This window comes from Candida albicans, chromosome 1 (genome assembly GCF_000182965.3).
Source record: "Candida albicans SC5314 chromosome 1, complete sequence".
NCBI lineage: Eukaryota > Fungi > Ascomycota > Pichiomycetes > Serinales > Debaryomycetaceae > Candida > Candida albicans.
In genome coordinates this window covers 3,111,905-3,124,819 of record NC_032089.1, presented here as the reverse complement: position 1 = coordinate 3,124,819, position 12,915 = coordinate 3,111,905, and the positions used below count along the sequence as shown (strand labels likewise).

Below are 12,915 nucleotides of genomic sequence, written 5' to 3'. Positions count from 1 at the left end.
TTCAATATTCAAAGTTTGCCTACATACGTAAATGCTAACTCTTTCTACCACTCGTTCAATAAACGAACGAAGCTATCTAACTAGATTCTTGACCTACGGTTGAAAACTCAACAAACCCTTCTGTAAGTTCTCTTCAGCGCTTTCAATTAAAGTAGTTCGTCTGGCGTTGACTAATTCACTCAAATTAATGATCTTTGCTTTGTTCTTCAAAATTGTGCCGACCTTGTTTTTGTTTCTCTTGTCCATAATCTTTTCAAAAATCTCGGATAAATCTTCAACAGTTCTATTCAAAAAATCTTGGTTAAACTCAAAAATATCTGAGAAATTGGACTTGGATAAATAGTAAGCAAAGGCATACGTCCATTTTAAAGTCTTTCTACCATTTTGCAAAGATTTCATTGCATCGGGCAAAAATTGAATATCATTCCATGATAAATAAGTCAGGCCATTTTCACGTCTATCTTCCATGTAAAGACGAGTCACATCATCAATTTTTTTCAAAATTCTTTGATCGCCTTTCATTGAGTTTTCATGGATGAAGTATCGCTTGTAGAAATGCAAATATCTTTCCAATGTTTGTCTACTTCTATTCTTCCTAATTTGATCTTCAACCCTCGAGTCTCGGAAACGATTACAAGAATAGTTATTTCTATGATCAGACCAATCCTTTAAACACACCCAACAGAATTCGTATTTGCATTTTTGACACGTCATATGATTGCACCCTCCATTTTTCTCAATAGAAGAGTAGCATTTAGGACAGCTATGGGTGTTTGCATCAATCCAATGAGCAGTTTCAGAATCGTCATTGCATTTCTTGATCCACCTTTTGCTTACCCAGCATGGACACGGTAAATGGTTTTCATACTTGCAATTGAAGCAAAACTCGTGATGCTCACTGCAACCAATAATAGGCACTCGAGACAAATCCACATTCCTATCAGAAGATTTCTCGGTGAATAGTTGAGACGAAGAACACTTGAAGTCATCCAATATTTCTGCAAAACTGGTACAGTCGGTGGCAGGACAATGGGTATACTTTGGTTTGGAATTCACCAAATAACGAGCAGCTGAGTGCAACAAAGGATTGGATGACAAAGATTTAACAGTGACAATCAAATTCTTTTCCTTGTCTTTTGGGGCATAAAATTGATCGATATCTCTGTGAGGTATGGTGTAGTGGCATTCTGGATCCATGCATGTGATGAGCTCTCCCCGTACAATTTCATTCCCAATATATTGTTGATAACAGCTGAAACAAAATTGATGACCACACGTCAACGAATAAACAGTTGTCTTCGGGTACAGCTCGCAGCAGATAAAACAATCATAGTTGTCAACCTCTTCAAACGTGTTGTTTGATGGCTTCCCCACTGGTAACCCACATTTTTCCATAAGCTTATCATGCGATTCAAAAAAAGAGTTTATCACTTCATCCAGATTCCATTTCTTATATTGTAACATGATTAATAAATCGTCTTCAGTACAACCATTCAAATGTACTTTTTCCAACTTCTTCAAAGGATTCAAAAAACGTTGTTCTATGAATTCTTCAAATGTCCAAGGTCTATAAATAGTTCCATTAAAGCCAGCTACAACAGAATCGTCATCAACCCCGTTCCCATTGTAAGTAGATTTCAGTTTCTTGTTGGGAGGTTCAAGATTGTTTCCGTCATTTTCGTCCTCTGAGACAAAAGAAATTTCTGATTCATCGTTATCTACATCGTCATCATATTCAAACAGAATATTATCATCATCTGAAACCCCCATTTTTTTGTTAAAAATTCTTGATTACTTGCGTGTCAGTGGGTACGTGTTGAATTATGAGTAAGGGTAGTAAAAAAATAAAAGAAAGAACTACAAGGAAAAGCCAGAAAAAAAAAAGGTTAACTCTAGTTTAGTAGAAAATTGAAACCGCGTTAGTCATGGCCACTTTCGCACTAAACCTAGGCTTGAACGCATTCCTTTTTGTTACTTCACTTTTTGTCGTCAAGATATATTGTAATAGAAGTTCAGAATTGATTCAACCATACTCTGGGAACCAAGGGTTTGATTAAAAAGGTGTATCGGATCTACAAAAATGTTTGTTTTCTCCAAATGCAGTATATCGTGCTTGTTTTCAGCACTATCATTAACTATGTAAGTCTATAAATTTATGCAAGATGCGTTTTTCTTGATTGATGATTGTTGATATCTGTTCACTATGTTTGCTTGACCTGATTGAATCTGGGTACTTTTGTAATCTATTTTTGCACCAATTCAGCACTGTTTTATTGAATGATTTCAATTCCTTTTCAGTATAATTCAACAAATATTTTTGAATGTTTTTAATTAGTATTTTTTCATTATCAATGGCTTCTAATTTTTGAACAAAATAAGGGTGTTTCAATTCAATTAATTTCAAAATCGCATAAGTTTGTGGTGAACAACTTCCATCTATGTTCTTTACAAATATGGAAAGAGGCCATGACTCGGGAAAAATAACTTCTGCATCTTTCTGATCACAACTTTCATCTTGACAATCCTCCTCATCGTGATTATGTTCCATGTCTTCAGCGCTGATGATTTCATTAATTAATTCATACCCTATCTCTTCCAACCATTCGATTTTTTGATCCAACTCTTTTGCTTTTTTGGGATTCCCCAATTTCTCTTTCAAGGTTTTCAATTGCTTGAAAAATTGAATTGAAAGTAAACATGTGTCATTGGGGTTGTCGTCCATATCTATAAATCCATATTTTTGTAATAACTGGGCGTTAGAAAGTTCATTACCGTACGAATTAAAAATTTCAAACTCATGTTGTTCTTGTGGCTCGCGGATCAAAACAACATCACAACATTTTGAGCTATCTGATAATTCATTAGCTAAATCGTGGTCCGCTCCATTAACTGCAATCTCTTCTTCCATGGATAATGTGGATGCTTCTTCTGGATCAACATCTGTATCAGCGTCACTCAATTCGTCTTGCTCCATTTCATATATATAGTCCATACTAATTGATGTGATACTTTCAGAATCATCACTGCTTTTCCGTGGCTCTTGTTCGATATTGTCGACGTCGTCGTCATCGTCATCAACGACCTCCCCCTCCTCTTCATGATCACATTCTTGTTCTCCGCATACTTCACAAACTGTTCCATCACAAACAAAGTGGATATTTTCGCGATCAATTACTTTCCCATCTTTAGTTTTTGGTGATAAATGATTGAATAAATCTGCTGCAGGAACTAATGCCAACTGGTAATAATTATCAATCAGGAATGCTCTAGAAATCACACTTTGAATAACTTTACCAAATTCAATTAATTTATCGTTATGTTTCTCACTCAATAGTTTTGGACTCAAGTCTGGGTTATCTATATTTAATATTGACGGTATTGGCAATGTATCCAGATTCTTATGAGCAAATCTAATGGCCTCTACATAAAAATCAATCAATTCTTGAGGGTCAAGGAAATTCAATAGATCCAATTGGGTATTTTTTGAATTATCTTTATCAACTGTGTCCCATAAACATACGGGTATTTGGGAATTATTAAAATCAATCGTTTGTAAATATTCAAACCATGGTGAAGAATCATGACACTGAAGCTCATATATCACTGTAAGAACTAATCCAAACATCCCTTCCGATAGTATGATATCGGGATTTTCAGGTTCATAATCAACTAAAAGATTATAAATATAAGAGTTCTTAGGAGCTAACAAGTTGGCTTTCGGTATACGTAACAATAATGGGTCTTCTTCGATATCGATCGGACCTTGACTGAACACCCCAATTCCTCCATAAGGTGATTCCTTTATGATCAAGTCCTCTCGCCAAAATGAGTTTTTATTCAACCAGTTCTTCAATGGTTCTACTTTACTTGATAATGTAGACGACATTGAATAACAAATACCTAATTGTGCAGATCTTGACAACAATGTCTAGAAACCCTAATGAAAAAAAGGATCAACTTTTCAGATCCAAACAGGTCGTGTGAAGAGATTAAAGGCGGGTAAATTATTTTGTGATGAGGCAAATCACATTGCAAGAAAAAAAATTTCACCAATGACAGCTATATGCAGTACATTTTCATTACTATAAATTGAGCAGATCTCCCTCGTCCACCCTTTTTTTCCAATTCTCCAATCATCAGTAGTGGTTATACTATACTTATTATAATATAACTTACTTTACTATAAAGACTATGGCGAGTCTTACTGGTAGTATATCATAGATGTATACTATTTAAGACTTGTCTTATTTATTAACCCAATAGCTAAGTATTTTGATTGACCTTGCTAACAACTCGGCCACAGTCAATACTTCGTTTCGGTCTTTTAGATTAATAACGGCATTTACATGTGTTTATACAACATAAAAGTTCTGGTAATTTAGTGAAATATCGATGATTATCCAGATGAAAGCATGGTGCTACATTCAATTTCTCATGTAGAATATGTATTTTATATCTCTCTATATGAACAGAAAGTGACAAACAGTGATGGTTGTCCTTTTTTTGCTTTCTTTTTTTTCTTGAAAGGTCGTGTATTTTGGTTGATATCCATACCTCTAATTAACAGAGGCACTGAGAAAAAAATGTGATCCTTGTTTTGAAGAGAAAATTTTTTGATTATCTAACGATTATTAGTACCACCACCAACCCTTACCTAGTCATATACATTTTCAAATTTAACTTGTTTTACCTTTTCAAATGGCTCACAGATTATTAGTTAACGTGATATTCACTGGTGCTTCCGTCTTTGGTCGTGCTTTCACTGAAGCTTATAGACAAGCTGCCAAGGCTTCTGCTGCCGGTGCCGCAGGTAGACCAGCCAAAGCTAGTTCTGCTGGAGGTATACCTGTAGAAGAAGCAATGAAAATTTTGGATTTAGAGAAGAGCGAGTTAAGTTTAGATAAAGTTGAAGAGAAATACGAATATTTGTTCAATGTGAACTCAAAAGAACAAGGGAATTCATTCTATCTCCAGAGTAAAGTATATTATGCGATGGATACGTTAAAGAAAGAGCTAGAGTATTTGGAGAAATTGCAAAACGAAAAGGGAGCGGCGTCCAATTAGTCCAATGATTCTGGTCGTATCTATTATGTGATGAGTCATATGTGCATCAGTAGTGGTTATTTATTATCTTGGGGAGGTTAAGATTAGATTAATGTAAATAGTTGTGATCATAATATAATGTATGGTTTTCGTTTCATTTTTTTTTTTTTTTTGAATTGTTTCAATGGGAATTGTTCGTACCCATGTAAGTCTGTAAAGATGTTAACATTGGACGATCAAAATGATATGTAGTATTGATCTTGCATGAACCCCATTTCTATGTTGGAAATATTGCATATGTTGGAAAGACAGCAATAGAAAAATATAACACTGCAAAACTACAAGCCACAACCAACATAAAAAAAACGAGTACAAAGGATAGAATGGTCGGGGTTGCATTATTTTCAAATTTTAGTGGTGAATTCGGATTAGTTGGGTAGTTTTTGTAGCCATTGATTCATTTCTTGCAGGTTTCGGTCGGGTTGGGTAGGTTTTGATTGGTCTATACGACCACAGAAAATTGGGCTTTTAGTAGTTGATCGTATAGAGAAGAAAATTAGTAAATTTCATATTGGTTTGGAACAAACAAACACACAAACGAGTAAAATAGAAATCGACAGTTCTGTAAATTTAGCATAACATACTTGCATTAGTTTTATATTTTCTTTTAGTATCTCTCGTCGTATAGACAAAATGTGTAAGTCTGAGAAAATAAAAGCAACATGAAATAGATGGCTGATGATACACACATAATATTTACTATGTGTGTGTGGCCCTAACAATTGTACGAAGAAGCGGAGCGGAGGGAGGAAGGAAGGAGGAGGGGAGTAGAATTATATGTGTGTACGTATAAATGCGTGTGAACGAAGAGAAAAAAAATAAAATAAACAAAAAGGAAAAAAAAAAGTAGAATAACTTCATACAAATTACTACTGAAATAGTTTATCCTTACTTTTATATCGTTTAATTATCTAACTTCAAGTTTGTTGGAAGTTTTCTTTGCTTTTTCTTTTTTCATTTTATTTTATCACCATTATTTACAAAAGAAACACACCAACACACCAACGCACTTATATATATATATATATATATATTCATTAATTATTCCTATATTCAAGAGAGATTAAAAAAAATACTGGAAGATTTTCATTTTAGTTTTCTATTTTGTTTGTTTGGTTTGTCGATACTATTAGATAGTAGTCTTTATAAGTGTTTATTTTAATGACAAATAAAGACCAAGAACAATTACTTCAAGACGCCTCCACTTTGTTGATGTTTGCAAGCCTGGTAGCCAAACATGAACTGCTGAATCAGCATTCACCAACATCAAATATGTCATCCCCACCAACAGTTCAACAACTACCACAACAACCGCAGCAGCCCCTTCCCCAACAGTATATTAATTCTGGATCATCCACACGAAAATCATCCGAGCATAAGGAGACCAGTGTAGTATCTTCACCCCCATCTGTCAAATTTGTCGATATCATTAACAACCCCCAGTCTGCATCAGTCACACATGAGAAGAATAAACCTACAACTCAATCGAAAAGAACTTCAATCAGTATGCTTGTTAACGATACTCCATCTGACATTGCCGTTAAAGTAACTCCACAGCCTCGGAAAAGCTCCATAAGTATTTTGATGAATCCACCTGAACCTGTTGTAACTCCGTCTCCACCAGCAGTGTCTGGTAATTACGAAATGAAACAAAAGTCTGTTTCTCCAACTTCTGGGTTACCTAAAAAGGGAAGCTTCAAACCAAACCACGAACGATCACGATCGACTCCTGAGGCAACCATAGCAAAGCTAGAGTTGCATCATCAACAACAACTTCAGCAACTACAGAATCAACAAAATCAATCTGCGACACCATCTCCCACACCAGCATTTCAAAGAGGTATCGATTTGAGATCTAAGGAACGAAATACCGAAAATGCAGTTATTGCTGCTGCTGCTTTAACTGCTGCTGTTGACAACCCACTCCCGTTAAAGACTGTCGAGCAGAAACCAGTTTTAGTTAAAGAAAGGGCTCAAGTGGTTCCTGTTTCAGTTGTACCAGCGGTATCAAAATCAGAGGAAGACCAATTAACGGAGCCTGAAGAAGAGGACGAGGAGGAGGAAATGGTGGAGGCAAGAGTGGTGCCAGTGCCAGTACCAATGCCTGTGTTTGTTCAGATGCCGATAGATATGAACCACTCACAAATCAAGCAAGAGGTGGCTTCTGATTCTACAAGTAAGCCTGCTATTCCGTCTAAAGAGAAGTATGTTCCTCCACCTTTGGAAACTTATCAAGTCAATCCCGACTCGGGATTAATAGGATGTATTTGTGGAATTGAGGATGATGATGGGTTCACAATTCAATGTGATGTCTGTTTTAGATGGCAGCATTGTGTGTGTATGGGCTATGAAAATGCAGAAGAAGTTCCAGAAGATATGTACAAGTGTTATTATTGTGATGAAAGCAAATGGGGAAAGTTTGATCCCGAGGCATCTCGTTTGAGAACAATGCAGCGATTGGAGATAGACAGACGCGAGGACAGTAACCAAGCTTCAGTCAAAACCTTGCCACAACAACAAAATCAACAACAGGGGACAAAAAGAAAACAGCTGAATTCCGAAAAGGCCGACAATAAGAAAAGGAAAACAGAAGACAAGATAAGCACGAACACAAACTCAAGCAACTCGGCTAGTGGATCTCCAGCACCAAAATTTCAAAGTCCTCGTCCCGATGAGATGGATGATTTGCCAAACAAAGACAATGAATTACTTGAGGATGGAATAACAGCAGAATCATACCAATCAGTTTATTATAATTTAAAGGAAAACGATTACAAGCGACAAGCAATCAAAGAATTCATTGATAATATAGGACTGGATTTTGCGGGTCAATTTTTCAAGTTGCCCAAACTGGAACAGCAGGGTAAACATTTCCGTAACGTTACCATTATGAGTCCCAATCAATTTAAATCGATCAAATGGAGTAAAATTAATTTACCAAATTATACTAAATATTTACAAGAACATAATAAGCTTAAAAAGAAGAATAATTTCAACAAAACCACTATTCAAGTCAAACCTTATACAGATAATCAGAAGCAAAAATTTAATGGTATTTCCAAATTAGCGTTGTTTATATCCAGTAATGGTGGTGGCAGTGGTGGGGGTTCTCTCACTATTCCAGAGAATACTCCAATAATTGAATACTTGGGAGAAATTGATTTGTTTAAAAACTATTGTCGAGATTCAATCAACCAATATCGTATGTGGGGTAGTCCAAAACCGAAAGTTTTAAAAACAACAATTCCAACGCAATACAGTGATGAGACTTTGGATATTGTTTTGGATTCTCGATTTGTTGGTAATGAAAGTAGATTTATTCGTAAAGCGTGTCCGTCATCAGCCAATTGCAGAATAGAGACGGTATATGTACCAGAACAAAATAAGTTTCGATTTTTGGTGTTTACTTCCAAACCAATCACATTAAAATCAGAGAATCAAGATGAAGAATTGAGATTACCTTGGGAATGGGATGTGGATCATCCTATCTTGAAACTTTATGCCAATAATAATCTGGAGAAATTTGAGAATTTGACAAATGAAGAAAAATCAGCATTGATTACTTACATTGATAATATATTGCATTTTGTTGAGTGTGGATGCTCGACGTCAAATAATTCTTCACTGTGTGCAATTTTCAAAATAAAAAAGGCAACGTCCTATTTGATGAGATCAACAAGAAAGGCATCATCTTTGAGTAATGTTAATATAACAAAGTCCAAGGAAGAATTGATATTGCCAAGACCAGAAAAACAATATGTTTCATGGGAGGAAAGGTTGAATCAACGGAATCAACGAATTCAAGCTGAGCTATTCTCAGAAAAGAAGAAATTAGGGTCAGATAATAACGATGGGCAACAAAAAGTTGAAGAAAAAGAAGAGTCTGCATTAGAAGAAGCTAAAGATGGTGGAGCTGATCTTGGTTCTGGAACTATGGGAATGGGGGCAAATGCTGACGATAGTAAAGGTGAGAAGAAACCACCTATGCTATTTAAATTACCTTTCAAACAACAATTATTGGCAAACCTTCGGTCCAATGTTGAAATGACAACAACAGTCCAACAACCAACCCCAGTATCTAGTGAAGATGATTCTGATCCAGTAGCAGTTGAGATTCCTGTCCCAGTAGTACCGGAATTAGTTGCAATTATTGACAAAAGCATTGAAGAAAAACTAAAACCAATAATCAAACAAGTAGAAGCCTCGACAGTTACAGGAGAAGATGTCAATTTGAAAGTGGTTGAAAAAGTGTCTTTGGTGTCTGACAATGGAGACAATAGGAAGCATGATGTGAAATTGGTGCCAGAAACTGCTGCCCCTGCTAAAGTTGTAAAGAAGCTATCTTTTGCTGATTATAAAAAAATGAAATAGTTTTTTGTTTAGAGTTTGTATATTGTTTTAAGATAAGAATAAAAAGGAATCGCAATACTGTTAATTTTTCATTCTACATTTAATTTGGATTGATTTATTGACCCGTTTGAATGTACATTAAGAAAAAGCATACATGGATATGTTATAGTATATATAAACAATATGAAAAAAAAAAATTAACCCTTAAAAACCCCCTATATTAAAATTATATCTTAAAAAAAAATCACATTTAAAGCATTTGTAAATTAACAAAAAAAAATTAAGTGTGGCGACTTTGTAAACTTGATGACCAAAATTAAAAAAAATAAATGAAAATATAAAGACGAAAAAATAAAAAAATGGAATGTAAAATTAATTAGATCAAAATTCACAAGAATAATATCAAGATGGTTGAAGATATCAATTAGAATTGGTCAATATTATTCATCCAATTGATTGTCCTTTTGATATTAAAAAATATATATTTGTGTGTGTGTGTGCATTATTTTTTTAATATCTCCAGAAGACAACATAAAAATGAAACCAATATTTTCCCAATAACAATCAAATCACAGTCTCTTGCCTTATTCTTTTAGTTGTTGAATAATAATTAACTAAGTTTATTTGTTTTCTTTGGATTCGATCAATTTGTTTGATGAAGTTTCATCAACTTCTGCAGCTTGACCAAAGTTTTGTTGTTGAAGTTTAGTGAACAATTCATCCTTTTCAGCTTTGTTTAATTCTAACTTCTTCTTACCCTTGATGTGGTACATTGGGTTCAATTGGACCAAAGTCAAATTCTTGGTGAATGGCAAGTGGCCGTGTTTTTCTTCGTAAACCATTAACAACAAAACACAGATAATAAAGAGCCAGTAAATGTTGTAGGAAATGACAGAACCGTAAGTGGCAGAGTTTTGCCATCCCAAAATGGCATTGAAGATATCCCAACCGTTATCGGTTTCTGGATTACAACAGTTGACGTGCCAAACAGATTTAGAAATGTCGTAAGTACCTGGACCAGAACCGTTTTCAGAAGCATCACCACCAGTTTTTTTATTGTAAGTGTTGGTTTCGAAATACCAAATACCTCTGGAGAACAAACCAGCAGCAATCAAGTACAAAATACAGGTGGAAATAATTAAGAAGATTTGCATGGACATACTGGAACCAAAGTAGTACAATAATGCACCAACAACGATACCGGCAATTAAACCAACAATGACTGGAATTGGGAAAGAGGTGGCTGGACTATTCAAACCAACACCACCAACGAAGACAACAGCTTCTAAACCTTCACGCAAACAAGTAATGAATGGTAAAATGAAAAGAGCATATTTCTTACCAAGGTAACCCAATTTAAATCTATCTTTTTTGTTAGTTGGAGATTTAATTAAAGCTTGAGCTAATTTGACTCTCCATTTTTCTTTCATCTTGTTGATTCTCAACATTGGAATACCCATAGCAGTGATCAAGACCGTGGCAATGATACAAAAGATACCTTCCCATAGATCTTCGGAATTACCCCAAATATCTTTACCTAAACCGTAGAACGCACCGATGAAAGCACAACCAATAATAAGACAGACTAGAACCCCTAGCCCCGCCCCTAGCCAAATCTGACGATACAATCGTTTTTTCAATTGAGGGTCGGAACTACCACCCATAGATTGCTTAACGAATGCCAAAAGCACTGAAACAACAATGATAGCTTCCAAAGATTCTCTGAAAACGATGAAGAAAATTTGAACGTTAAATACGTCAACCATTGTTAATGTTTATTTTTTTTATTTGGTGTTTCTGTCAAAGTAATTAAACTAATGAATAATTGATAAGATACAACAACAATAAAATTATAGTAAGCTGGAAATATTGAATTTAAATATAAAAAAATGGAAATATTATTTTTTGCGCCAAAAAAACAATACTCTAATTCACAAACAAAGCTTTAAATGTAAAGATTTGATAATTTCTTTCAATAAGGAGGGAGATTCACCAAAATCTGAAGAAGAAAAAGAAGAAAAGGAAAAAGAGAGAATTAGGATTCATTTAATCTACAAACAAAGGGAATGGCTTCAATATTTATACATTTTATTAATTTATTAGAATAAGGTGATAGGATACATCTACATTCAATAATGAAATAGAAAAAGAAAAAAAAATTAAAATTTAAATTAGAATGAGTTATTGTTCAGATTTCACAATACAATAATTTAATTATCGTTAAAAGTTAGTGAATATGTAATAACAACCGGGAACGATTAGGCCCGATGTACATTGTCCTACTTCTAAACCAATTAAATGATTGCAGTTTTAGACAAATATGTGGTTTTGTAAATCTTTTAGTTTTTCAGATGAGGGTGGGAAGGGGGGTGTCGTGTGGTGGGAATAATAATTTTTTTGTTTTGTGGCTAGATTAATCAGATAACAAATTGAGTTAAGTAATGAGTCAAATCTTGTATATTAAGCTTGTAGATTTGAATTTACCTGTTTATTTACAGGATATGGTTAGTACTGTACAAAAGAAATTTAATAATATCGGAAAACCCCTTTTTCCAAACAAGTGAGTTTTCATTGGGTATAAATTTATTAACTAAGACTCCATCTGATAAATTGGATTGTATTCTTTTTTTTCTTTTCCTCTACACAATCCTGTTAAAGCCATGTTCCGGTATATAAAATTAGACAGGCTACAAATCTAAAAAAAAAAGAAAAACTGAACTAATTTTTCAATTTCAACCAATTAGATTCAGTTATTTATGCCACGAAAAATATTAAATTGATTAGAAACAATAACACAAACGTGTCAAGAAGATTGGTTTTCAAATTTATTAATTGATTTGCAAATTTTTTTTTGGTTTTGGTTTTAGTAGAAAAATTGGAAAAAGAAAATGTCTAACTGATAACTCACGTCAATGAATTTCTTCTTTTATTCATCTTTGAAATGAATGTAAGGTTAAATTAATTAGCCTTGCTATCACATTAATCAAATTCAGGGAAGAGCCATTTATCCAAGAAAAAAACTAGTAGTTGAGATGACAGTTAATTAGAAATCAGTCCCCTTATTAATCGATGTATGAAATATCAGTCGATAATTTTCTTGGTTTTTTCTTAAGTGGTTGTTGGTATTGGTCCATTATATAAAAGAATGTACGGCAAAAGAAAAAATGATTGAAATTTTTTCTTTGTTGAGAAAAGTAATTCCGTTAATAGGAAATCCCATCCGGCTTTATTGCTATTGGTTGAAGTTATTCCTCTTTTTTCCGTTGCGAAAAATGGTTTTATCCACGACCTAGGAAGTAGTAACCACCACAGTTTGTCATTAACTCGCTATACTCTCATACATAACAGTTGTTAATTGAAACCGCCTGAAGTATATAAGCGCTACCATAAAAATGATTACGAGAAACGCCTGTGCGTTTGAAGCAGTACTGGACTTGGTGTAGGTTTACTTTTAAGAACACA

At 34.3% G+C, this 12,915-nt stretch overlaps 5 protein-coding genes across 5 annotated transcripts; 2 read left to right on the top strand and 3 right to left on the bottom strand. All coding sequences in view use genetic code 12, as the record gives it.

Moving 5' to 3' along the window:
* Nucleotides 1-93: 93 nt before the first annotated feature.
* On the bottom strand, nt 94-1,770 carry CAALFM_C114170WA (E3 ubiquitin-protein ligase; the record flags this gene model as incomplete). Its single annotated transcript, XM_709932.1, has 1 exon — nt 94-1,770. The coding sequence occupies one exon, from the start codon at nt 1,768-1,770 to the stop codon at nt 94-96; it is 1,677 nt and encodes a 558-aa protein (XP_715025.1).
* Nucleotides 1,771-2,131: 361 nt separating this feature from the next.
* On the bottom strand, nt 2,132-3,886 carry CAALFM_C114160WA (protein-lysine N-methyltransferase; the record flags this gene model as incomplete). Its single annotated transcript, XM_709931.1, has 1 exon — nt 2,132-3,886. One exon carries the CDS (start codon nt 3,884-3,886, stop codon nt 2,132-2,134), a length of 1,755 nt encoding a protein of 584 aa, XP_715024.1.
* Nucleotides 3,887-4,698: 812 nt separating this feature from the next.
* Nucleotides 4,699-5,064, top strand: PAM16 (import motor complex subunit; the record flags this gene model as incomplete). Its single annotated transcript, XM_709930.1, has 1 exon — nt 4,699-5,064. One exon carries the CDS (start codon nt 4,699-4,701, stop codon nt 5,062-5,064), a length of 366 nt encoding a protein of 121 aa, XP_715023.1.
* Nucleotides 5,065-6,264: 1,200 nt separating this feature from the next.
* SET3 (histone-binding protein) lies at nt 6,265-9,474 on the top strand (the record flags this gene model as incomplete). Its single annotated transcript, XM_709929.1, has 1 exon — nt 6,265-9,474. The coding sequence occupies one exon, from the start codon at nt 6,265-6,267 to the stop codon at nt 9,472-9,474; it is 3,210 nt and encodes a 1,069-aa protein (XP_715022.1).
* A 599-nt stretch (nt 9,475-10,073) lies between these two features.
* On the bottom strand, nt 10,074-11,219 carry FTR1 (high-affinity iron permease; the record flags this gene model as incomplete). The annotated part of the gene is made up of 1 exon (XM_709927.1): nt 10,074-11,219. One exon carries the CDS (start codon nt 11,217-11,219, stop codon nt 10,074-10,076), a length of 1,146 nt encoding a protein of 381 aa, XP_715020.1.
* Nucleotides 11,220-12,915: the final 1,696 nt, after the last annotated feature.